At 29.4% G+C, this 26,887-nt stretch overlaps 1 protein-coding gene across 3 annotated transcripts; it reads right to left on the bottom strand.

The window, feature by feature from the left end:
- Positions 1-4,140: 4,140 nt before the first annotated feature.
- LOC140672420 (DNA primase small subunit-like) lies at positions 4,141-26,792 on the bottom strand. 3 transcript variants are annotated; one of them, XM_072904575.1, is made up of 7 exons: positions 26,389-26,792; positions 26,136-26,286; positions 25,611-25,786; positions 25,332-25,530; positions 25,045-25,255; positions 24,565-24,958; positions 4,141-5,274 (listed from the first exon to the last, which is right to left on the bottom strand). In XM_072904575.1, exons 1-7 carry the CDS (start codon positions 26,483-26,485, stop codon positions 4,319-4,321), a joined length of 2,184 nt encoding a protein of 727 aa, XP_072760676.1. In that variant the 5' UTR covers positions 26,486-26,792; the 3' UTR covers positions 4,141-4,318. The 3 variants fall into 3 exon arrangements, with proteins under 3 accessions (XP_072760676.1, XP_072760678.1, XP_072760677.1); XM_072904577.1 differs by lacking the exon at positions 4,141-5,274 and adding an exon at positions 9,624-9,646 and having other exon boundaries at positions 26,389-26,783; XM_072904576.1 differs by lacking the exon at positions 4,141-5,274 and adding an exon at positions 23,862-24,482 and having other exon boundaries at positions 26,389-26,782.
- Positions 26,793-26,887: the final 95 nt, after the last annotated feature.

Raw genomic sequence — 26,887 nt, forward strand, 5'->3', positions numbered from 1 at the left:
GTTGAACTCACGAAAGATGATTATAAAGATTGTTGACAAAAACAATGCTTATGTAAAAAGTATCGAATATATAAAGAAAGAAATATGTAATATTAGCTTTTATTTTTTTATAAAAATCGCTACGAACTTTCGGAATAATCCAATACAATAATTATTTTTTATTCTCTAGTAAGATCATTTTTTATTTTAATTACAGGATAATCGCAGGTTATATCTGGATGTTTTTGAACGTAGAAAGGCGAAGCCTTTTCTGATACCAAAAGAGAAAATCTCCAACTTTATATATCCTTTGCCCTTATTTTTGTTCAATTTTCGTTATCGACAAGCCGCCGGGACAATTTCTGAAAAAGAAATAAATTCGCTCTTTGGTTATAAGATTCCAAGCAACGATCTTATAACCGAAGAACCTTGCTACAACTTAAAAAGCGCGATAGTATTACATATTGAGATTAACCAATGTTCCATGTCCGTTCCATATATTATATGACAGTATTTACATTTGACACAAGTATTGATTATACACTATTACTATTTACTATAGCATTTAAATCATATTATATATGTAACTTAGCTTTTTTATCCGATTGCTTTTTTATTTATATAAGACTCATCAAAAATGCTAGGAAATGTTATATATTTCTACTTATATAGATTAGTTTAAACATATTACATGACGTTAATCTACTTATTATAAAACAGAGAAGTTGACATTTTCTCTACAGAGCTTGAGCCTCAAGTAGATTAGATTTCATTTTTGAATAAATCTTTGATTAAGCGCAAAGTTTTGCAATTGATCGGATTTTTTCAAAATATAAAAGAGAGAGAGAGAGAGAGAGAGAGAAATCAGCGATCGCATTCCGAATGTTACTTCCCGCTGAAAGATCGCCTATGATCCTATAATCAAATTCTGTGTCGCTAAGTTAAGTTAATTAAAATTGTTAATCGCTAATTAACGCTGTATAGTATATTTTTATAAGTATAACATGCGGATATACTATTTCTACGCGTCCGTCGTTTCATGCATAATCATGTATACGCGATTGATTGATTGCATATGTATGTCAAATGTCAAATCCTCGATCAATGTAACATGATTGTAGGCGGACTTTTTATGAAGACTGGACAATACATATTTTTACGTAATATGTAGATCTACGTGCATTGACTACGCGAAAATCTTTTTTTATTAAATATTACATAAATATTCTTTTTCTATGTCCCCACGTATATCATATATAAATCGTAAATAAGAATGCTCGATTGTAATAAGGTATTCAGTATAACGAATAAAAATATTTATAATCCTTTGTACACTAACTTGTTTCGGCGAATACTTTTTAAATATCCATTTTGTATTTTTGATATTACCTATGTTTAATCAATATATTAATGTGGATAATATTCATTATTGTTATTTGATTAAAAGGTTCTTATCTTCTGTTGTATTCAAAAAGACAAGTTATTAGGCGTGTTAGTAGTATTTATTTCTTGTAAGGTCAAATTTACATTTGATACTTTTTAAAATGACATCTCTAACTATTCTCGATGTGCTCTAGTAATTATATCTGTAATTCCTCTCATGACTTTTTGGGTTGGAATTTTTTAACAGATTGTAAGTTGTCAAATTTTCTTAATACGAGATCATTTTATCAAGAGATTATTTTTCATATAATCTCTATTAATATTAATTGACTTATTATTCGTGATAATAGAATTTTATTAATTATGATCCGTTCATTAAGATTCTTTCCTGTTCTTATTTGGTTCATGATTTCTTTGATTGTGAATCTGCGATGCGCGCATTAAAGTGTATTAATTACCATTGTGGTAATCAACGAACTGTTCTCGTAACGATGGTACGGAATAATGAAATTACCAATCAAATTGCAATTATAGCCGTTAATGAGAGCCGATCTTATTTCCTTAGTTATTCTGTTAACATAACAAAGATCAGAGTTTTTATTAATATAGAATTAAGATATATAATACACAGCGGTGTAAGATTAATAATCGATATATTCTAACATTTACCTTTTAAAAATTCTCAAATATTTTATGGAATCCGTAATATTTTTGCAAATAATTTTATTATCTTTTTCATCATAAAACTTTATTAATAAATATAAAAATTTATGCACGCATAAAAAACGGCAGCAAATAAATCTTTATTAAATTGCGGCTTAAAAATTGATGCCTACTAATATTTTACATATATAAATATATATTGGTATTACAATCTATTAACAATTCAACACTCTTTACATTTTAAAATTGCAATAAAAATGTGAATAAGCCTTTAAGGAGTGAGACAGTATAAAAAGAAAAAAAAAAAAAAAAAAAAAACAGAAATTAATGAATCTGTTTATCTCTGTTTATGGTCTTGCTCGACTGCTTTATACCTGAATGAGAACCACTTTACAACCCGTTACAACGCATTTACTTTAATATCTACAAGCAACGGCCACGCTGACGACGAGTCGCTCGCCTCCGAACCACATTTTTTGGTAATTGACCGTATAAATTTGAAATCCTAAAGAGGACGTCTTTTTTCCAACAGGCAACTGCTCTTGCATTACTCTTGTACCGTTTCACGTGTAACGCCAGCTAAAGCATTTTATTGCTGGGTGATTATATAAGATACACACACACACATATATATATATATATATATATATATATATGTGTGTGTGTATCTTATATAATCACCCAGCAATAAAATGCTGGGTGATATATATATATATATATATATATATATATATATATATATATATATGAACATTTTCTTGACAAAAACTCAACGATATTAAACGAGCAAAGTGAGAATCATCATCATCAATATCACAGTTTTTCTTATTATTCTTAACAAGACTCATTACGCATAATTGTACTTCTCACGTTATATGAAAATATAACTTTTATGTAAAAAATCATTCAAATTACATGCACGTAACACCTCGGTATTTGTCGAATAAGTATCATTATTAATATCTTTTGCGATAAATAATTACTGTTATTAATATCTTTTGTGATAAATAATTACTGGGAGTCATTGGTGGACTAAAAATTGAAATGAAATCGAGGAGACATATTACATAACGGGAAGTATATTACTAGAAAAATAAAAGCGTACGTATGTATGTGTATATATATATATATATATATATATGTTTGTGTGGGAGGAGATACGATTCCGGCAAAGTCGCAAGTAATCTTGATGCTGAATCCCCTTATACGTTTAATCTGAACCGCGCATGTTTGTAACCAGACAGGATATAGTCCAGACAATCTGACCAAACTCACATCCCAAGTCAATATTTATATTACAAGCGCACAAGGGACCACGAAATGTACGCTTTTTGCTTTGCCGCATAATATCATGGAAAAAATTAAAAATAATACACACACACACACACACACATATGTGTAATCTAGTTCTTATAATCATTTTTACATATATTTCACATATTTACAAATTCCTAATTACATTCGTGTAAAATCAATAAATAATCCGTATGTAATATATAAAAACTAAAAACAACAACTTTTTCAATTATCTAATTACGTATGCTGTGTCACGTGCGCGAATACGCACATCATACATACATACAGACATACATCATACATACATCTATCATGAGTATAAACGCACATGTGTATGTAAAAAAGTATTATAAAAATATATTAACAATAAGTAATTTTAAAAATTATATTATATAATATATATATTATTGCATTATTTTACAAAAGGCTTATAGAATATTAATTATTGAAAATTATTGCGCAATATACGTATTAAAATTGCGTCGCACGCACGTGACACACCATTATACTTGTAAACAATTCTAGCACATTATCACACACCGATAATAATGAAATAATGTAATATGATATAAATTTCTCTCGGAAAATGTTATTTCAAACAAAATGCGAGTTGAACAAAATGATACTTGTAATAATATGAATTTTTTTAAACGAATTTTAACGAGCTATCGGAAAAGCGATTGAATAAATTCTCAATTTAATTGACGTCACAACATTATATTTTTTACTTTATATTATATTATGTAACTTGTTTTGATATAAAATTAATTAGATTTCAATAACTACGATTTTAATAATAATATAATATTTTATAATAATAAATATAACAATTTTCAGTTGTTCGTATAAAAAAATTAATGAATAATTATTCACTAAGTTCACAGGTTGCTGATTTATTCATTGTCACGCGTATTAATATTGTCTCTCACTTAGAGACAAATTCCCTTTATTTCACCATCATTTTAATTGAATAAAATCTATACTCGACCAGATGAACTCAGTAATACGCGTTTTGATAAGCATTTTGATAATCTGGATACCGGATAGACTGGTGCATCGAGGTAGATCCATCCGATCCAAGCAGGTACAAGCTGGTCAATTTGCCATTGAAGGTGTAAGGTTCCATATTAAGATTATTAAGCGAATCATCCGGCCTCTTTATAGGTTTATGATTTGCCTGCCACTGATAAATGGAGGTCGGCTTACCATTGCTCACAAAATCGGCCGACAGATTGTCTAAGTTGGTAATTGGACTGTCGGCCGGCTTCTTGTTAGGTTTCTTTTGCCATTGGTAAACGGAGGTAGGCTTGCCATTGCTTACGAAGTCTATGGGCAATTTGATGAAGGGATTAATGGGCTGCTGAGAGACCGGTTGAGGTTGTCCCACAGGTCTTACGTAGGGTAGCTGAAGTAGCTGAGTTACAAGGGGTATTTGAGGCTTTAAGGAGGCGGTCGAATACGTAGGTGGTTGCGAGATGTATCCGAGGCCGGGTACAAATGTGTACGGCGTGGGTGGGAGTCGAATATAGAAGATGTTGCTTTCTTCATATCTTTTTGGAAACTCCTCTGGCAATCTATCCTTTGCTGTAATTTCTGAATCGTCCCTGTAATCGACCTCGTACTGGGATACCCTTGGATAATAAGAGGCACGCGATACCAGAGGATAATCTAAAAATATAGCTTTGTGTTTCCGTCCTTGCGTTAATTTTCCACCAGCTTCGTGCGTTTCCGCATCAGTCGTACGCTTCAAGTCTGACAGGGTTTTATTTATATTTTCTACTATTTTATCTTTACTTGGACTTTCGTCTATTGAATCTAAACGGTTCTCCGTAGGATGTAAAAGCGTTTCTTCTATTGGAGAGACCAATCGGTTGTCCAGTGTATCTTGAAAAGGATTTGCCGCGGCAAATCCGATTATGGGTATCAGCAAGACCAGTACCATCGTCCTAGTGTCTGAAAAGGAATAAATTGTTTTTGTAAAAGCACTCGAGCATCAGTCGCGATGTATGTATTATATTCATATACATTTGAAACTATTTGTAAAATACATAATAAAAAAAAAACTATTAAAGAAAATGTATAAAAATTATAATCCATCGGAATTATATGAAGAGTCGCCGACTGTAAAGGAAAGATTAATAATGCAACATGGAATACTATGACTGTCATGTTTTACGCGCAAAATACTTCATAAAGTGAAGACTCTCGATATCAATTTATTTATCTCGCTATAAATTATTATGATATTATATCTAATCAATTATAAACACACGCTTGTCTTTTCTCGAAAAATTATCTTCCGTATTATATAAATAATTAACAATTAAGATACATTTTATCATTCGCTCTTTAAAATATCACGCTCCCTATATTATTACAGAATAATTTCAAATACATCCAAATTATTTTGTAGTTAAATCCAGAAATGATTTTCTTTTAAAAACTAGTGTCATTAAAAATATCGCTGAAACGTCACTCTAGATCAAGGGAGCCAGCAAACGAGCCAAAACAAATTGTTCGCTCGTTGGGGTGGATGTTCTTTACCAGAGACGCGTTTCCTGTCTAGCCACGCACACCATTATCGGATCTCCTTATTCTTCGCGGTTGCGCGCGCGCGCGCGCGATTGTATATCTGACGTCAAATAAATCACGTCCCTATGTAGAATATACGAGCGAGAAAAAGGCAGAGAAGAAAGGGGGATAAGGAGACAAACGCGATGCGACGCGATGCATGAGGCGGCATTTGGACGTTCCGTGCCTTCTGCTCGCGCGCTATGGTGTTTTCTTCTTCTTCTTCTTCTTCTTCTTCTTCTTCTTCTTCTTCTTCTTCTTCCTCTTTTTCTTCTTCTGCAGTGGTGGTGCGAAACGAATGAAACAAGAGCACCAAGAATAGTAATTGAAAGCGGGTTATAAAATCGTCGAGTCACGCATTCCAGTCGCCAAGTCTTTCCGTGCTCGCTGGAGGACCTTGCAGAAGGTCGAGTAACAGAGCGCATAGAAATTGACCCTTCCATGGATATTAGTTTTTTTAATTCATCACCAGACAGTGTCACTCCACTCCCTGTCTTCTCAAGGATTATTCTAGCGCACATCTGTATTATAGATACTTTCATTTGATATACGTACATATATTATACATAATAATAAAAAAATAATAAATATTATTTTTTTATTATATTATGTGTGATATAATTAATATTATTTATTTATCTAGTTATATTATAATATTAATAAATATTACTATATAATAATAATTATTAATATTATATTATACATTTTATTACTATATTACATACTATTTCCAGAGAAATGAAATACTAGTTTTAACTACATCTCAGCTATTCTCTTTCTTGTTTTTATTTCCATTTAACATTTATTTTTATTTCTTTATCAACATACGCACACACACACACACACACACACACACATACATTCAATGTTTATTTTTGCTCTTCACAATTAGACTTGTCTACTTATCGCTTTTTGTGACCTGGAAAATTGCAGCTTTTTCACCAGTTATATCGGTGCAATCACTCAATGATATCCTCGATGGACAGACGTTTATTGCACAGATTAATAGCTCCGTCATTATATGTACATTAACTATTAGGAGCTCGTTATTCGCTAATCTAATTTACCCCAGTAAATATGTCGAAAGTCATTTGCATTAATCGTCCTATGACTCTTCTTCAATTAACTTTTTAGATTTTTATATATAATAAATGATTTTATATATAATGAAATGTCTTTTCCGTATTTATAAATTTCAAGATTATCATTTTACTCTATTATCCTATTATCCTATTATATCATCTGTAATTTTATTTTATGGATCTTTTCTATCAATTTATTATAGATAAAGGTGAATAATACAAGATTATGGAAGATTGTGCTGTAGATAAAATTACGTTTAAATATCAATAAAGAAACAATAATTGCGTGTTCGATTTCTATAACATATAGTACATCAATGCATGTGTTTCAATTCTATTATTATTTTTGTGACAACATTCGAGTAGAAAAGGTGCAATACTGCATAATCGGGGAATAATTTGATGTAATTAATATGATTAATAATTAATAATCTTTTATATGTGTTAAATAATATGTAAATATATCGCAACGATAGGTCTCGAAACGCGTATTTCGCATGATGTGTATATTTAATCAAAGTGATGACAGGAATCAAAATTATAAATTATCGTTTTATTGCGATTTTTGCGAATAATAATTATATTTCTTTAACGATACTTAAAGTCAAATATATTCCGCGAATTTTTTATCGCTCTACCTTTCTACTTTTCTTATCCAAATATAATTCGGATAAGAATGCGCATTAAAACAATCGATTACGAGTCTGAATAATTAGCATAATAAATGACTCCGTGATACGTCAATCATTTAATAAATAATTCATTTATATAATTTAAAATATTTCTATAATTTAATATTATAATATATCGTACATGTGTGATATGTCACCCAACGTAGTACGCAAAATTCGGCAAGGAATTATTAATAACATGGTGTTCGGCCTTGGCGACATAAAAAATAGCGCGCTATATGTTATATGTTACACACCTCGCTATATCATTCGCACTGTGACATTCGAGCAGTAAAGTAATAGTGAGAAACGCTCCGTAAAGTTTCTTCTAAACGCGATCGTTATGAATATTGAAACCCAATTTGCTATGATTTTTACAATTGACGTACACTTAATTAATTTTTGACACGACGATTGATTAAACTGTTTGATAAATCTTTCGAAGAACGATCATTATTAGAGCTAAAAATCGAAGCAACAAATTATAAATTTTGTTACAATCCTTCTTTATCTCGATTATCTCGATTCTTACGGATAATAATTTTTAGAATCGAATATATATTATATAAATTAATTAATAATTAAACGATTGCTATATTACTTTTTCATTACCTTAATCCTTTAAATTTACGATTCGTTTTATTGTACATACACTATGCATATATCAACAATAGAAATAACGAGTAGCGCATAATTTTGATCTCGTGTAAACGTCGAGTGAATCGTATACCTCTTTCGTGTTGTTGTCATAATATATCATATAATAAAGTGCATCAATCTCGCGTGATTATCCCATGATCGGGAATGCCGTGCAAAGTGTCTCGCGATTATTGCGTTTACGACTAATCATAATTAATGTGTTTTCGTGAGTGAGTGTGAATTCCACGAGGAAGCAGCAAGGGATGAACAAGGGAGAAAAAGGAGGCTTAAAAAAGCATCAGGGAGCAACGACATGCGGTAAAAGTAATTTATATATTATATTTATCATTATGTATATTGCTTTAAATAATATGTGTGAGATACGTAAGATGTATATAATATATACAATATACATATATAAAATTTTTCATTTTTATGATACGAAATAATAAAATTTATTAAATTTTTTATTAACTTTTCATAAAATTGTGTACCGCGTTATGTTAAATCAATTAATTATAAAAAGAAAAAATAAAAAGAAATTTTCGATAAATATATTCCTTTTCGATGCATATATAAATAATATATTTTGAATATAGTTTATATTTACATGTAAGCATAAATTATTATTTTACGCGTAAATGTGTAACTGTGTTATTGATTGCCGTTATCATTGATAATGATTTTTTATATGATTATCGACCAATGAGAAGTATATATTGTAAATGTTTTAGCATCAGTCGATATTTGCCTGTTTACTCATCGCTATGTTTACACATGCAAAATAAATATATATGTATATATATATATATATATATTTTTTTTTTTTTAATGTAAAATTATACACACACAAATATATTAAATTTATACGCATTAATTATGATGTTATCACATTTTTCTGCAGAATTATTCTAGATTGTTTGATAAATCTATCTCTTATCTCTCTACAAAAATTAAATATATATATATAATTATAATTAAAACCGTGAAATATCTTATAATTAATATTACGCGTTCAAACAAAAATTAAATATTTAAAAAAACTGATGATTAAAAAAAAATTAAGATATATACATATATTGGCTGTATAGTTTCTATATAAAAAACTAAATTATTCATCCAAATAGCACTTTTTATTTCAGTTGTATAATATAGACATTTTTTTCTATAACTTATATTTTTATATAACTTTGATATATTTTATAAATAATATACGTGTATATAACGTACGCACATCGACATTGAAATTGCTAGAGCCAAATTCTATGCTTGTACTTTGACATACTTTGCTTTAATTTTTCGTCGCTTCTATAATCTTATCGCATTAGGCATCATACATTGTCCGTATAAACCGTTATTTCTCTGAAACAAAGCACCGGTACATAGATATACATATACATGTGTCACTATGAGCGCTACATAATAATGTGGTATTTCGTAACGCGCAAGACGAGGCGAGCATTACAAATATTTAGTTTTATGAGAAAGAAAGAGAGAATTATATTCGTGACATGATATAATATAAAAATTTTATTTGTCAAATATAGTTTTGAAAAAATTGTATAAAGTTTAATAAAAATAGTTCAAGTAATTAAAAAAATGAGAATATATATGAAAATATTTAATCGAAATAATATATATATATATATATATATAAAATAAATCGAAAATTGCGTTTTTTAAACATTATGTATATTAAATTTTATTTACGCCATTAACTCTTACAAATATAATATATTGGTTTGAAGGCGCGTATTTAGAATATTTTCATAAAAGTTTAATGAAAAGAGGAAGAAGCCTTTGAATTTATTTGAATTATATTTTTATTTTCTTTTTCGCTTCTTTATTGATAATATTTTAACTTTTTAATTTCCCTATTTCTACACATGTAGAGACATAATTTCCCTTTTTCTTCATATATAGAGCATACAAGAATCATATAAAGCGCATTAAAATTATGCGCAATATTTCTGATGAAAAGGAAGATATCGATTAGAAAGTCGCGCGTACTAACAGTAAATGGAATCTTATGTATCATTTTCTCATCAATAATAGCTAGATATATATTTAACTTGTATTTAACTAAGCGTTGAAGAAAACAGGAAAACACGCATCATTTTCTGTCATAGATTGCATTTAATTAAATTTTTTATCGTTATTTTCTCCACATTGGCCTATTTTATATTTAATCTGTGTGTTTTCATTAAACAATCTAATATAATAACAGAGACCATTGAATTAAATCTTTTACCATAAATTATTATTCGCAACACGTTTGACTTTCATGATCATTAGTCTTTAATTATCTTTCATTAACAATGTCTAGTTAGGAAAAAATGCGCGCGTCTATTTAAAAAAATAAGAGAAAAAAGTTGAGTTTCTTTTCCCGACATAGCCAATGATTACCGAAGCGTACACATGGCCTATTCCGGTGGAACGTAAAGCACACGCGAATTTACTTCCAAATTACTACTGTTTGCCAATGCATCAGTGACAATAGCCACTAAACTTCACCGTAGACAGCCACGTACTCTCTACAAGTTGTATTATTACATCTCGTCGTAGTTGGATTCTCGACAGAATGGGATTCCCCTCTTCATACACACAGTATACGATCAACCTTCAATTTCAACGGAAGCGATGGGAGAGAGTTAGCTATCGGGTAATAAACACATAGCCTCGGGATCCCATTGTTGACCCGAATAATTGCATGTTAATCGCACTTATATTCCGTGAAGCGGAAACGGGGCCATTTTTTTCACCGTCTCTGAGTAAAGGAAGATGCCACATACATTTGGTGAAAATCACACGGAAGTCTACTCTTTCTTCTTCTTTTTTTTTTTTTTTTTTTTTTAGTTACCAGGTGTTTTTGAGAAACTTTTTTAAATTCATTGAGAACACGTTAGCCTGAGAAGTAAGAACGACTCGACCCATATGACTAGCCAAAGACTTGATTCTGATATCAAAATAAAGATTACACTATTAAAATTAAAATTATAAATATATAATTGAGAATGAGAAAATGATTAGGTAGAGTAGTGCGGTGATTCAATTTGACATTTGGATTAATCATTATTGACGCGTGTCGTTTCTTCGACACAAAACACGGAAGCAAAGATTGCTATCACATTTCGAGATATACTCGTTCGTATATTCCCTGTTTCTCTAATCATCCAATTTTACGCCACTGATTTCAGCACGATATGGTATAGGTGTACCAGGAATTTTGCAGGATGTAGAGCACAAGTTCGTGCGGTGATTCATCGGCCATTGAAGAAAGAATCTTTAAGTTAAAAACGTTGTGACTGCTTTAACTTAAAATATTAAATATTTCAGAAATATTTTATTTTAATAATATTGATCTTAAATCTGACATTTATGCAACTTTACCAAAACACATGTTTTAGTAATCAGAATTGTAAGGATTTTTTAGCAGAATTTTTTTTATTTAAGATATTACGTATTTATTACATAATGTGTTCCTTTAATTACTTCACGTGCGTAATCATCGTTAAACGAAATCGATTCAACACACGATAATGTAAAAGAATGGTGAAGGATACTAGACATCGCCTAATTAGGATTGCACGTTCGAATAGCACGTGGCTTTCCTAATAAGCGACAAGGTTCTTTCGTACATATATAATTGCGACAGACAACGAGATGAAGGACTCTTTGCGACTGCAGGTGCTTCCTCTGAAGATTACAATCGTGTGAGCGAGTCTATTTGCGGTTTGTCATTCCCACCATTATCGCGAATCATTATCAGGAACCTCGATTTAAGAACTGCCAATTGTTTACGGTGGGTCCGATGATTGTTAGAATTGTTGGAATTTATCAGTTTGATCTGCAAAAACTCCATTTTACGCTTTAATAAAATTATATAAATATATGACTCTTCCAAATGCACTCTTCACCGATCTTGAAATAATCTCGCGTACATTATTTCGAAATACATACAAAATACGATACCACCTGCGAAGGTCGACCGGTACCGTAGCTATACTGACCTACGATTCCTCTGAGTCCAGAAATGCCTAATCTTTTTTGTGACGCGAGACAGCTTAACATAAAATGTGATAAATCGTTTCCTATATTATTATTGCATTTTCAATCTCTTTTTTTTACAATACAAACACACACATATATGTACGTGCGCAATCGTAAGCTTCTACAGATAATTTCAATAGTTATTATACATATGTTATTATATTATTAATTATACTGTTGTTATTTATAATCTATTTGCAATGAGATTTTAGAATTTTTTATAAAAAATTTATGTAAGCTTTATTTCTTGATGACTCCTTAATTCCTAAATTTGAGCGATTATCAAGCGTTTTTTCTATAACTTGGCAAAAATAATTCTTTAATATTGCTAGTTTTTATATTAACCCGATGGCGAAAAGCCGTGACGAATGATCGACAAGACTCTGTTGATGGGAAAAAAGAGAAACATGATGATGAGTGTCCTGTAACATGAATTTTGATATAACTACGGAATCCATTAGAGGATTGAAAGTACCTGTCTCGTCAAACAAGATGCTTTTTTGTATCAATATAGTCTAAATTTGCCGTCTGGTGACTGATTTTTTCCCAAATAGAAACATTAATAATTTTGCGTTTTACAATATTTTCAGTTGCTAGAACGCAAACTAAATCTATCCTGAAAAAATACAATATACTTGACCAATAATTTTACGATTAATTTTAAACGAATGTCATTAACATATATATATATATATATATATATATATATATATATATATTTTTTTTTTTTTATTATATATATATTATTATTAAAATTATTTTATATCTAGATATCCGCGTATCATATTTTATTATATAGAATGATTCGCTAACTTTGTCCATCCGAAATATTTTTCCTATTTTAAATAATAAGAAAAATGAAGCTTTAGAAAGCTTTACGTTTCAACTTGCACGTGATAATCACATGGTAATAATTTTGTTGTGAGTGGAAGCATGAAAGAGATTTAAAGATTAATTTAATTTTTTTTAATAGAAAGATAATTTTTTATGATAGAATTCTATAAAACGGCAAATTCAGAAAAAAGTATAATTCTATACAAATTAACATATAACTAGGAAACAAAAGAGAATTTTCGATTTATTTAACAACCGATTTTTCTTTATAAATATTTTTTTATATTCTTTAGAGAAAAAAAATCGAATAGAGAAATGAAATCGTAGGAACGAAGTAGCTATAAAATTGGTCCTCCATGTTTTATCCATCGATCAGAATTAATTTCGTTAAGTATATTCTATCATACGTTGCTCAAGTTATGTATTGTTAGCTAATTTCGTTATGGGCCAAGCTAATATATACGTAATTGCTAATTTACAAGTTAAACATCTCGAGACCTATTTTTTGAAATGTATGTTCTCCAATACTTTCTTTTTCCGAATTTCTCACTCTGCATAATTCTATCATAAAAAACTGTCATTCTATTAAAAAAAAAAAATAAAATTGACTCTCTGTGAGCTTGTGAATTATTTTCTATTGTTTAAAATAGTAGAGAGATTTCGACTGGAAAATTAATGAACCACTCTATATATTTTAAAAATCGTAAAATGTAGTACACATTCCCCTCTATGGAATAAACCGTTAGCATTATAATCACTGAATATACATTACACATTATATGAAGAAATAATTCCACGATACAGCACAATTAAAGATATTACGACTATTATGACAGTCCAATGTTAGTTTTAATGTATTGAGATATATGAGATTTTAATGACTATTAAGAATCAGATACATTTGCATAAAACGTTCTTCGCAAAGATATTCAAGATACTAATTTAAATTTTTTATATCTTATAATTAAATTAAAAATAATTAAAAAATTGAGCCACGTTTAAACTTTGCAAAAAAAGTGCAAAAATTTTCAACTTCTCTCAATCCTTTTAAAAATGTTTACTCTCTCTCTCTCTCTCTCTCTCTTATTTCTATATCTTTGTAACTTATTACTTTTTAAATGTTGTATCACGTATTAATCATTGCAAATCGCAGATAATCTCGATAAAAATCCTGACACGTTTGTAAGTGTATCTGTCACCTTTTACGGAAATAAATCGATTACTTAGACGTATTTATATCTGAATATTGTCTTAAATACATCCTTTTTTTTAAACATAATTATTTGAAAATTTCAATCAACGACAATTTTAGATAATTATTAGTATAAAATCAAAAGTTTAGTACCAGAAAAGCAATCCGAATAAATTTACGCACGCGCGCGATATGTGACAGTTATCATATATTTCCATACATTATTTTCGTATTTATACATATATTAAATCTCTATTGAGATATCTAATGGTAATAAGTTAAAATATAAGAACGCTCTTTGGTAATTAACTGTTAATTATGTTATCAAAATTATTCACAAATGTTATAGTAAAACGCGTTGTATTTTATTTCCTTCAACTTTATATTACTTTTTCATTTCTAACATTAATAGCATTCGTTACTTTAATACCGATAAATAGCTATATAACTTGCTCGAAAACTCATATTCGCTTCAATATATATATATTTTCTCTCATTTCCTGAATCGTTACAATTTATTAGAACGTAACTATCTATTTTGATAAAAAAAAAAAAAAACGCATTTGATGAGTGAAACGATGAACGCTTTCGATATCGAATCGCGTAAAAACCGTTTCGGTCGACGATGCAAGTTTAAACTGTTAAAACGTATTTTTGTTTTTTAAGCAACAAATTGTTTAATCCATTCTACATCTCGTGTAGAGAATAATCGATATCCTCTAGTCGTACAATGCTATGCGCCGCTCCTTTACACAAAGTGCGGTCGTAGAGATCTTGTTAACAAGTTCAATGATCGCATCTTACTTACTATCCTAAATTCCTCTTTCACGAATGCCGCGTGTGTGAAATAATAATATTCAATTTAAAAATCAATACAATTTATTCCCATACCTTGCTATCTAACAACTTTCACCTCATTCCGTTCCTCTTGACAAATATAGGAAATTACTAATCAATTATAATTAATATGTTAATTAAAATTGATTATATCAATTTAATATTAAATTAATTAATCAATTAATTATATTTATTATATTAATACATTATATTAAATTATAATGATTTATATTAAGTTATAATTATAATTAATTATAAATATTATATTAATTCTAATTAATCATTTAATTGTAAAACACTTTCGAGATATATGTAATCTCAACTATCAATATACAATAAAGACGTACTACTCTTTTTTTGTCGGATGTATAAATTACATCTGATTAAATAAATCCGAAATAAAAAACAAATAATACATACATATATATACATATAATTTTCGGTAACAGCCACGCGAGTTTCGCTTTTCTCGGGAAGATATAAATAATAAAATAATCTACACCTCATTTTTTCCGAAATTATACATGAATATAAGATAATTTTCGAAGCGTGCAATATTCCCTTTCATTTTTTCTACACTGTGACAGTACAGTTAGTCATTGACAACTTGTCACGTAAAATTGATTATTTATTACAGACGCTACTAGATTCGTATTTGGAATCGTTAGGAAGTGAAATTCCCAAGTCCGAATCTCAAACCGGTTATACTGCTAGCGAATACAAAAATTTGTCTGATACACGAAAGCGGTCCTTATGATCCACCTCACGAACGAATAATGATCGGCTCCGTAAATAGAAAACGAGCTTTCAACATCGTATTCATGAAGGTAAAGAATGATGGTTTACGAAAGAAACAAAGATACTGTCGCCAAAAAATAACTTAACATTAATATACGAACGAAGAGACAATGAAGAACAGTAGGCTAAAGAAAAATTTGAAACAAGTTTGTCAATCGGTCACATTTGCATCAAGCATTGTACACGGAAAAAACTTTTTCTTAAATTTTAACATAAATTTTATTATTATATAAATTTTCCCATATTTTATATAATAAGAACAATTTGACATCTATGTGAATATCGTAGATTAGCTGTATGATAAAATTATCACACATTTCTTTATAAATAAAGTATATTTTTATTGTTATTAATGAGCAGTTGAAAATATTTTATTGTATTTAAAATTTATATGTATAGTATATCTTATATTTATATTATTATTTTGTATTTTTTTATTTAAAAAAATAAAACTCTACGAACTTTTTTTAACAATTTTTTAAATTATTAACATTTTATTAGGGATATACATACTCTTTGTATATAATAAAATTTTATCGAGAGAAAAAGAGTTATAGGTACATTGAATATTTTATTATAATACATATTAATAAATAAAACATTATATAAAACATTTTAAAAACTTAAACATATTGTCCCATGATTTTTAGAATAAATTTTGAGAGAAAATTTTCTCCGTATAAAGTATCGAAAGAAAAAATTCGTGAGAAAAAAAAAGTGGACCGAATCACTAATCTGATTGATTTGTAACTACGAGTTTTTGTGACCAAAAGTATACATACAAACATACACATATTTTAATAAAAGTCAATTGAATTTGTAAAAGGCAATTCAACAATACATCATATGAATCAATCGTGAGTTAAATCGGGAGCGAAAAAAAAAAGTGGAATGGGAGTAGAAAAAAAAAGTGTATTTTATCATTCACAAGCGACATGAAGATATCGATCACGTAGCTATCGTAAAAAGGAGAATTCTTCGCGATTTTCCCATGTTCGACTAGCTGTTCGGATCTTGTTGGACATTACTAGAATTTCAATCGATAGAACGGTGATAGAGATCGTGAGCGACATGTCGCTATCATTTCGATCACCTGCAGAAGGTCGCACGTGATTGCACTAAGTTCTGTATTGCTGTATAAAAATAATCGTAATGCATGGAGATCTTTTTGATAATATAACACGCGGATTTAATCGTAATACGATCAAAATTTTCATGAGTTACTCAAAATTTTATGCACGACAATTTATACTTCAGTTAGATTATTAGCTTAAATTATTTATATATTCGAGATTATTTCCTTCTCTTCATAAAAGCAACTTAAATATTTATTATCTAAGAAATTAGAGATACTAATTTAATTGTAGATATAACATATATAATCGGTGCAAATCCGGAATTCTATTAAAAATGTATAAATAATTAAATATTAAATATTCGTAAAAGAAAAAGAATCAATGTGGCCAATCAAACGTTGATCAAAAATTGAAATAATCTTCTTGCGTAAGGTCATATGTTTCAATTAGTTGATACATTGTAAGCTTGTAAGATCATTGAAATAATTCGAGAGTTAAATTTTCTAAGCGCAAGTCCTTTAAATTTAAATTTTCTTTGTATTTTTTATTATTTTTATTATATTTGTATTTTTTATAATTTTTCTTTTAATAATATTTTTCTTTATTTCTATACATACATGTACATACATATAGTTTTTCACGCCATCCACATTACGTTTTCTGATCGAGGTTAACAGAATCATAATTTCGTAGAATTTTTATGCAATTATTCGCAATTACATCTCACGATTAAATATATAATCGCGCGTGTCAGAGTAATTGTTTGATTCGCGCGAAAAGATGTGAAAAAAAAAACTCATAATTTCTTTACTCACCACGTTATCCGAATCTCGCAAATAAAAATACGATGGTGGAGGGCAACGCGAGGATGAAATGTCAAACGTCTCTTCCTTTCCTTCGTGAATATATCTTTTTTTCACAAAATGCATTCGCGCATCCGATCCTCTAGGAAGGTATTTCCCTTTTTTCTCTTACACTTTTCTTCATCCGCAAAACAGCTGAGCCCGTAAAAGTTCTATCGCACTAATTCACCGGTTCTGTGGATTGCGATCTGCTATCAGAATGAAAGCTTTTCTTAAGACCGTGTTGTACTTATGTAGCTGCCCCCACTGTATGGCAACGAACACTTCGGGCTCTTCGTGATGTTCAAAGAACTCTATGCTCCCCTCTAGAATAAGTTGATACACGACGGCACACTTTCGTTGGTTTGCTCCTCTTTCCGACACGCTTCACTCTTCCTGATGTATCTTCACTCTTCATGACACTTTTGCTTTTGATTGAAACCGAAACAATCATGTAGACCCGAGTACGAGTTCGGTTGTCATCAGTCTGAATGAATCAATTTAATAACGAATCAATCGTTCTGTCAAATCTTTTTCTGTGACATATTCTCCTTCTGACAGCTCTTTCTTACAATCATCAAAATTTGTTTATTAATTTATACCTAAATTAAGAAAATTTTTATGCGCTCTCGTTTGAAATAAGCTAATTTTAATCATTTCTTATCACTGTCCTTCAAATATTTTCAAATTTCCAGAAAGATAAGCAAACAATCTTTTGCGAATATATTAATAATTCAAAACGACGGAAGATTTTTACGTTTATTTATTTCGAGCTGAGATTGATCTCAATGTATTTTATCTCAATGTTTAATTTTATATATATCTACGCGATATAATTATTACGTTGGATCACTTGCTCCGTCACGTTCAACACCGTATCCTTACGTTCGTCAGTTTGTTATCTTAATCAAACTAATTTTCTTTTCGCGATTAATCATCGCAAGTCTCCCATATTAAGTCTTTACTATCTTCTTTACGATAAAATACCGACTTTCTCTCACTATATCAATGAGTGCCGCAGTTGCTGCTGTATGTATATACATACATTTACTTAATAAGTATAATAGCAGGAAGTGCAAACTATTTTATTGCAAATTACATTTATAAAATAATTTGACAAGCTGTACGCACGTAATAAAGAGTTAACCAGTGTTTGTAATAGAATAAATAAATAAATTACATTATTACGAAATATCTCTAAACAAATACATCTTCTAAACGTGTTAATATTGCCTTGATCGCTATGAATCATCCTGATATCTATCTATTCGCCATTTATGTAGGAAATCGTATAGTCTAAGGCAGGACTTATAGTCGATCAAAGATTTGCTAAGAATAGTGGAAGATCAGCGAAAAATTAAAATGTATACAAAGCTTTAACTAAAGTGTAAATAAATAAATATAATCAAAATTAAAAATTAACACGAAATTAGATATGTTAAAATATTATAAATTTGTGAAAATATTAAAAATACATAATCTAAATTATAAATGTGCAAAGAAAATTACAGCATAAATAAAAAAATTGCAAATACAAAAAGAGGGAGACAAGAAACACAGATTAAAAAATACAAAGAAAATAAGAAGACACGCAAGGAATAAAAAATTGAAATTAAAACGAAAAATGAAAAGTTTCTTAAATTCTACGAAAACCATCATTTTTGAGCGATGTCACATTCAAAAAAAATATTTTGCTAATGTAGATAGATCTCTAGATGTCTCAATTAAAATTATCGCTACTTTTTGTATCTGTTGGAATATTATTTGTCACGTACAGAATTGATAGCAGCAATATTCTAGCAATACCTCTAGAAAATTTAGATCTCATTGCCAAATATTAATCACAAATATAATTGTCCTTGACAATAGGCCTTAAAGATAGGCATCGCGGAAAAATTTTCTGTCTAAATTACACTTTACTTAAAATAGTACGGATATAAATTCTGTCTCTGTCATTTAAATTGATCAAGTGCAAAATATATGCGGTATCACAGTATTTGTTAATAATTTATCTATTTCAGTTAATTTTTTACACCTAAAAAATTTTTATTGAAGTTGCGAGATCATTTTTTTGAGTGTAACTTTAAAATAATCGTGCGCTTTTTCACTGCAAGAAGATGCATAAGTTATTATTACATAAGTCTCCACGGAGCGATTCTCGCAACATAAACGAATATATTCGCACGAGATTGCCGTGGAGGACATTCATATCGAAATAGCAAAACGCTTCGTTAAACTTTCATAAAGACGGCGTGGAAGAGGCAGGAGACATAAATTCGAACCATCGAGAAAAAGATGGTGATGAACGATGATTAGTAACAAATCCATTTCCGACTGGCCGAAATTATATTTCGAGATTTATGTCCGCAATCTGTTTCCTCAAATGACGAACGTTCGCGCAGAGAAATTGCGTATTTACCACACAGGCACAATCTAATTTTCTAAGGTAATAAATAGAGTTTCTAGTCAGAAATTATCGCGCTCTCAATTATATCGACTCCTTGGCACACTATTGTTGCATTCTTTAGTTACGCGGTAAATTTCTAATTTTCTCGCGAGAACGAACACGTTGTAAAGACAGCAAAGAGAGGACAATTTCCTTCCAGGAATATTTAAACAATTTCTTTTTCACTCTTTTTTTATTATAATTCATCAATAAATGATGCTCCCAGCATATGCGTAAAAAGTTATATCGCATAAATATGTATATAATTAAACATTGAGATAAAATACATTGAGCTCAATCTCAGCTGGAAAGAAATAAACGTAAAAAATTTGCAAACGATTTTCTAATAAAGAACATATCGTCATTTTGAATTATTAATATATTCGCAAAAGAGTGTTTGCTTATCTTTCTGGGAATTTAAAAATATTTGAAGGACAGTGATAAGAAATGATTAAAATTAGCTTATTTCAAACGAGAGCGCATGAAAATTAAGAAAATTTATGTATAAATTATTAAACAAATTTTTATTATTTAAAATATTTAAAATATATCAACGGGCCATAAGATTTATTCAAATTAACTCAAGACACACACACACATATATATATATATATATATATATATATATATATATATATATTATATGTACAATATGTGTAATTACTAATTCATTTGTAGAGATCAAATGCAATAATATCATTTCTTCAGATGATTATTCAGATTACACGCAATGACGATGATACACTATTTGTAACAGCTTTCGACGATGCAATCTCCGGTAATGGATAAAATATCTATATCCTTTTGATCTGGAAAAATCTAGTCCGCTGTATTTACGGGAAAAGCTAGCGACTCGGTTTCTCGCGTGAAACTCTGACGGCATGACGTTATACTTATTATTTTGTTCGACGTGTTACCGTTGTGTTGATCCGCATAATTTAACGGCAAACATGAGAGACGACGAGACATGAAATGACGATGTTCCGTCGAAAAGAAACGATCGAAGCATCGTTTTCCGAATACCGAGTAATCAACCGATTCAAACATTGAAACGCAGAGATAATATTGTAGTTACAGATACTGCTTTCTGTGTCGAAAATGTTTCTTTAATAACAATTTCCGCTATTCTCATTTTGTCATGCAAAAAATATTCAACACGATGAGAATATCAAACACGAATATGCTTTTATAAATGAAATAGGACATACATTTCACCGAGCAAATTTAATTATCGTATGAAAAAATCATTTTTTTTTAAATTTTTTAATTATTATTTTTAATTATTAAAAATTAATAATTGTTACACAGGTGAGTGCAAAATAATAAAGCTTAATATTTTTAATTTATCCTCATTAATTTGTAAAAAAATAAAATTTATCAAATAGATTAGATTTTGCGAGAGGAAAATCATATAAAAAAATCTATTATAATAAATTCGTACGATTGTTCCGGTATTATTGATAAGAGAAAGCGCGCAGGAGAAAATAATTCATTTTTAGAAAAGAGATTATTTCCGTCGATATGGCTTTATTTCGGATAGTTAATTATTGGCTGAATTAAGTCCTGCATACATTTCCAAGTGAAAATGAGATACAGGCTTTGTCTAATTAATTTTAACACAAAAATCGATCCATGAATCACACAATGTTTCACAATGTCACAAAAAAATAATCTTGCAACTTCGACAAAAATTTTCTAGGTGTGTAAAAGATTAACTGAAACAGATAAATTATTAGCAAATACTGTGATACTGCATATATTTTGCACTTGATCAATTGAAATGACAGAGACAGAATTTATATCCGTACTATTAGTGTAATTTAGACAGAAAAAATTTTTCCGCGATGCCTATCTTTAAGGCCTATTTTCAAGGACAATTATATTTGTGATTAATATTTGACAATGGGATCTAAAATTTCTAGAGGTGTTGCTAGAATATTGCTGCTATAAATTCTATACGTGACAAACAATATTCCCCCCCCTCCCCCCAACAGATAGAAAAATAGCGATAAATTTTAATCGAGACATCTAAATATCTATCTACATTAGCAAAATATTTTTTTGAGTGTTGTATGATTAAAAAAAGAAACTTATATATTTCTGAGATATATATATATATCTAAAATAATAATAATTTATCGATAAATGACGATTACCAACAAGATTAATGACAGTCGTGCTTAAATGATCGGTGAAAAGTAACAGTAGATAACACGCTTCCTGGAGGAAAAATATGTTATATTTATACTATGATAAAAACATATAAGCATTACAACACGTGCTCTCCCACTTATTATCGCTGCGTGATGTTTGTAATTACGTGATCTAAGAATTACGAGGGCATGTAATTATTTACAGATGCTAACGCGCATACAATGTCAATCTACAATAGATGTTTACAATGATGTGCACGCACCTTACATGCGTATATTACATGTATGGACATTTCTCTCAACCGTGTTGATTCCAACAATATATTAATAATCTTAATAACGTGACGATCGTCGTACCATTCATGATATTACTTTCACCCACAATTTCTTTCACAATTATGGAAATAATAAATTACTACGAAGTTAATTAATGTCGAAAAAAATATAAATTAACACTTTCTTCTTCCTTGGACGTTCCGCGTTACGGAAACGCAGTCCGGCGTTACGAAATATTTCAAATTCGACGAGTTGCACGCATATCTTTTTTTCTTTTTTTACACGCACGTATATGTATAAAGTACGAGTTTGTTGTAGATTTTACGCGACGATGAAAAAGCAAATCACCGTTATAAATATTGATTTTATTCCGCTGAGAAACAAAAGTAGCGAAAGAGCCCGCGATGCGCTCGTTTCTTTTTCGGCTGTATTTCGACCGTGAAATGGGCCAAGACCACATTCATAATCAGTCTATGAAAAAGTCTATGAATATATAGCGTGCTTATAAGATTTTGCACAGATCTCTTTAATTGGGCCAATAAAAAAAGCGTGTATCTGTATGTACATGTAAATGCACGTCTGCATGTGTATATGTACATATCAAGCATCGTATAAAATTAAAACGTTATACAAATAATTATAAAATCCTCAAAATATGGTAAAAATGTGTGCATCCAATTTTGCTAACAATAAAAATAACGATAATTGAAATTATTATATTAATCATCACGTAAGATTAAAATATACAAATAATTATAAAATCCCCAAAACATGGTAAAATTGCATCGAATTTTAATAATAAAAATAATGATGAATTGAAACCATTATATCAATCATTATATAAGATTAAAATATTATACAAATAATTATAAAATCCCCAAAACATGATAAAAATTGTATCGAATTTTGCTAATAAAAATAACGTCAAATTGAAACAATTATTTAAATATATCATATATATATATATATATATATATATATATATAAATTATTTAATATTATTTTTTTCTTTTAATTATTTCTCATAATGAATGAACGAAGCGAATTTTTTAGCAATTTTCGTATTAAAACAAATGGTGCATAAATTTCTACGCAATAAAAAATGACCTAGCGAAATACACTTTCATAAGAACCGAAAAAGTCGAAGCGATTAATTAAACTCTCTTTTATTTACTACTTAATATAACTCGAACACATCCGATTTAACGGGAATGTAACACCGGCAAAAGAATTTCACGATAATTCACGCGAAAGAGTGAGTTACTTTTGTCCGCATGTCCGGAATCTCTCATCTCGTTGATCCAAAAAGTGGAATAAAGACGCTTCACAATCGGAGAGATCTCGTTAACGCGCCTCTCAAAACGATTTTTAAGAATGTGTGCTTCGGTTTCGCTGGAAAAATTCGAAAGTCATGATTTTTGTTCGATCGCTACCGAGATTCCAAGCGGCGTGTCCCTCTTTGTCCTACTTACGTGTAGTGACTTATCACGAGACTACATATATGTAAAAGTGAAAACTCGTAGATAAAATAAATTCTTTTTTTCATTCTTCTAAAAGTACATTTTAATCTTACAAGTAATATTATTATATCGAATGTATGAAAGTAAGAGGAGACAGGAGGAAGAAAAAAATAGAAACAAAAAGAGTCGAGATCATTGTTAAGATCTGTTAAAATTCCATGCTGTCAGATGTAACTAAAAAAAACGTTTGTTTACACATTAGAAATTGCAGCTGCAATTGTAACAAAAAGTTAATAATTAATATTATACTACTTACGTTTTCCTTTTAATCTCTGCTCTCGTCGCTCGGCTTCCAAGTGTCGTAAAAATTCTTGAAAAACGTGCAGTGATTTATTCAGGCTTGTTTTCTTATAATCTTTTATCCGTTTCTTATTTAACTCGTACGTTTCTTCTTCGGCTTTATCCCGTATATCATACGCGTTGATCTCCTCTATTAACGTCATTATTGTAGGAACCTTGTCAGGATCAAATTTGTCTACCACATTCGCATTGAACGGTATGCAAATTTTGCCAGTTTTCGGATGAACGCAGAAAGGAGATTTTAGTAAGTGATTTAAACCTTTGCTCACATTTATGTCTAATCTTGGATATGAGTACTGCAATTTTATTTCCTCTATTAAGTGGCGATATAAGTACCATTTTCGATCTCCCTAAAATATACGGATTAAGTAATAATTTTAATATTTCGATTTAAAATATGATAAGCGATGTCGTAGAAAGAATAGTGTATTTGTACCTCTGTTCGTTTAGATTCGATATATTGTACGAATGCGTGCCATCTTGCTTCACTGGTACTATGTTTGTTGAACAACGCCTTCACTTCTTGTCTATCTTCCTCATTAGGCAGTATTGGGAGAAATTTCTCAATTCCTTCTTCTGTACCCAACATATTCTGCTCTTTAACGCACATTTCGATAAAGATAGGATCAATTACATCAAGAGCACGCCTGCGATATATACGATGAAACTTTTATTTCTAATTTTTATTTAAGATACTATATTAAAAACCTCATATAAACCTACTTGATAGAATGGTGAATTTTATCACCTGCAAGATGTACTTTCTTTTTCATAAATTCACCTCCACCTATAACTTGCAAATATTCGGCAACTGCCGCTCGTATTTGTCCTGACAAAGTGCGAGCTGTAGAGTCACATACCCAACAATGAATACCTCTCCTGCCAGAGAAAACCCACAAAATATGTTTATATCCAAAGTCCACTGTAAAAATCAAGCATTTAATTACTTTAGAATTGTTTTTAATATTAAAAAGCAATATAATGATATAGTAGATGTCTTACATCTTAATGCGGCATCCAGTATCTTGCAAGCAAGCGACATAAATTTCCAACATTTGTTACAAATATCTGCTCCTTTACAACATGTTCTTACTTCATCATAATCAGTCATATCTATGTCAAATACTAATTCCCTCTCTACCGGCTGAAAATTAGGACCTCTTCTTTGATCTTTTGGTCTAAAATTAGATACAAAATGTTATTTTTTTATACTCTTTATAGTATATAAAAACTAAAGAATAAAATACAAATACAAACAAATCTAATCAATTATATATCATTGTAGCTTCTTTTTCTTATTATCTTTATTTTTCAACTAGTAAACTTTTAATATTAATAATGATTACTATGTACATTGTTCTAAAAAAGATATAACTAATGGCTTAACTAGTAATATTTTTAATATCAAAAATTTAAAAATTATTACAAGTAATGATTAATTATTAACTGTTTTAATATAGAAATAAACTCTGTTAAAGAATTCATTACTGAAAAATGTAGCAAAATAAAAATATCTTGATACTTGACTGGATATTGTAAACTGCTCCTATATCAATTTTATGTGGCAGTAGTCTTTTAATTTCATCCGATAATGCCTTCTGATCATTGAATGACTGGTAACGTATATAAATATCATCGGAAAGTGTGAAAGAAAATTCTCTCTTGCTAAACATAGCCGCTGAAAAGAAATAGAAAAATATGAAATACGTTAAACATTGAAGATACATTGAGAAAATTATTATACATATAATCAACAAGTATATAAATTTCTTAATCTTACCATTTCCATAACTTAGCCACCTATGATAGTCAGCAAATGGAAACAATCTTGAATAATAAACTGGTAATAAATCGAGTAAATCCGACACATCACCCATTATAATTGTTATTAATACAAATATGTGTATCTATATCTAAGGTTATGCATGCACAATTTAGGATTTTTCAAATATTATTACAAATATTCTGTCTATTTAGAGATATTATTTTAAATAATATTATGTATGTACGTTTAAAAAAAGCATAAACTGTGTGTGTTATTAAATTACAACAAAAAGGACATCATCATAACGAAAAACTGGCGCGAAGTTTATACAACTTGAGTCGAAGGAGGTAAGGTAAAGTTAGATTAAGTTAGGTTATTTCAGTAGAACATGATTTAAATTGAATATATGTGCATTTTATGTTTTTTTATTTTATGTTTTTAATAATATTTATTAACATATTAATAAATGTATATTATATATTTATTATATATATTTATATATATATATTAATTT

The sequence above is a fragment of the Anoplolepis gracilipes genome, chromosome 13, assembly GCF_047496725.1.
Source record: "Anoplolepis gracilipes chromosome 13, ASM4749672v1, whole genome shotgun sequence".
NCBI classification, from domain to species: Eukaryota; Metazoa; Arthropoda; class Insecta; order Hymenoptera; family Formicidae; genus Anoplolepis; species Anoplolepis gracilipes.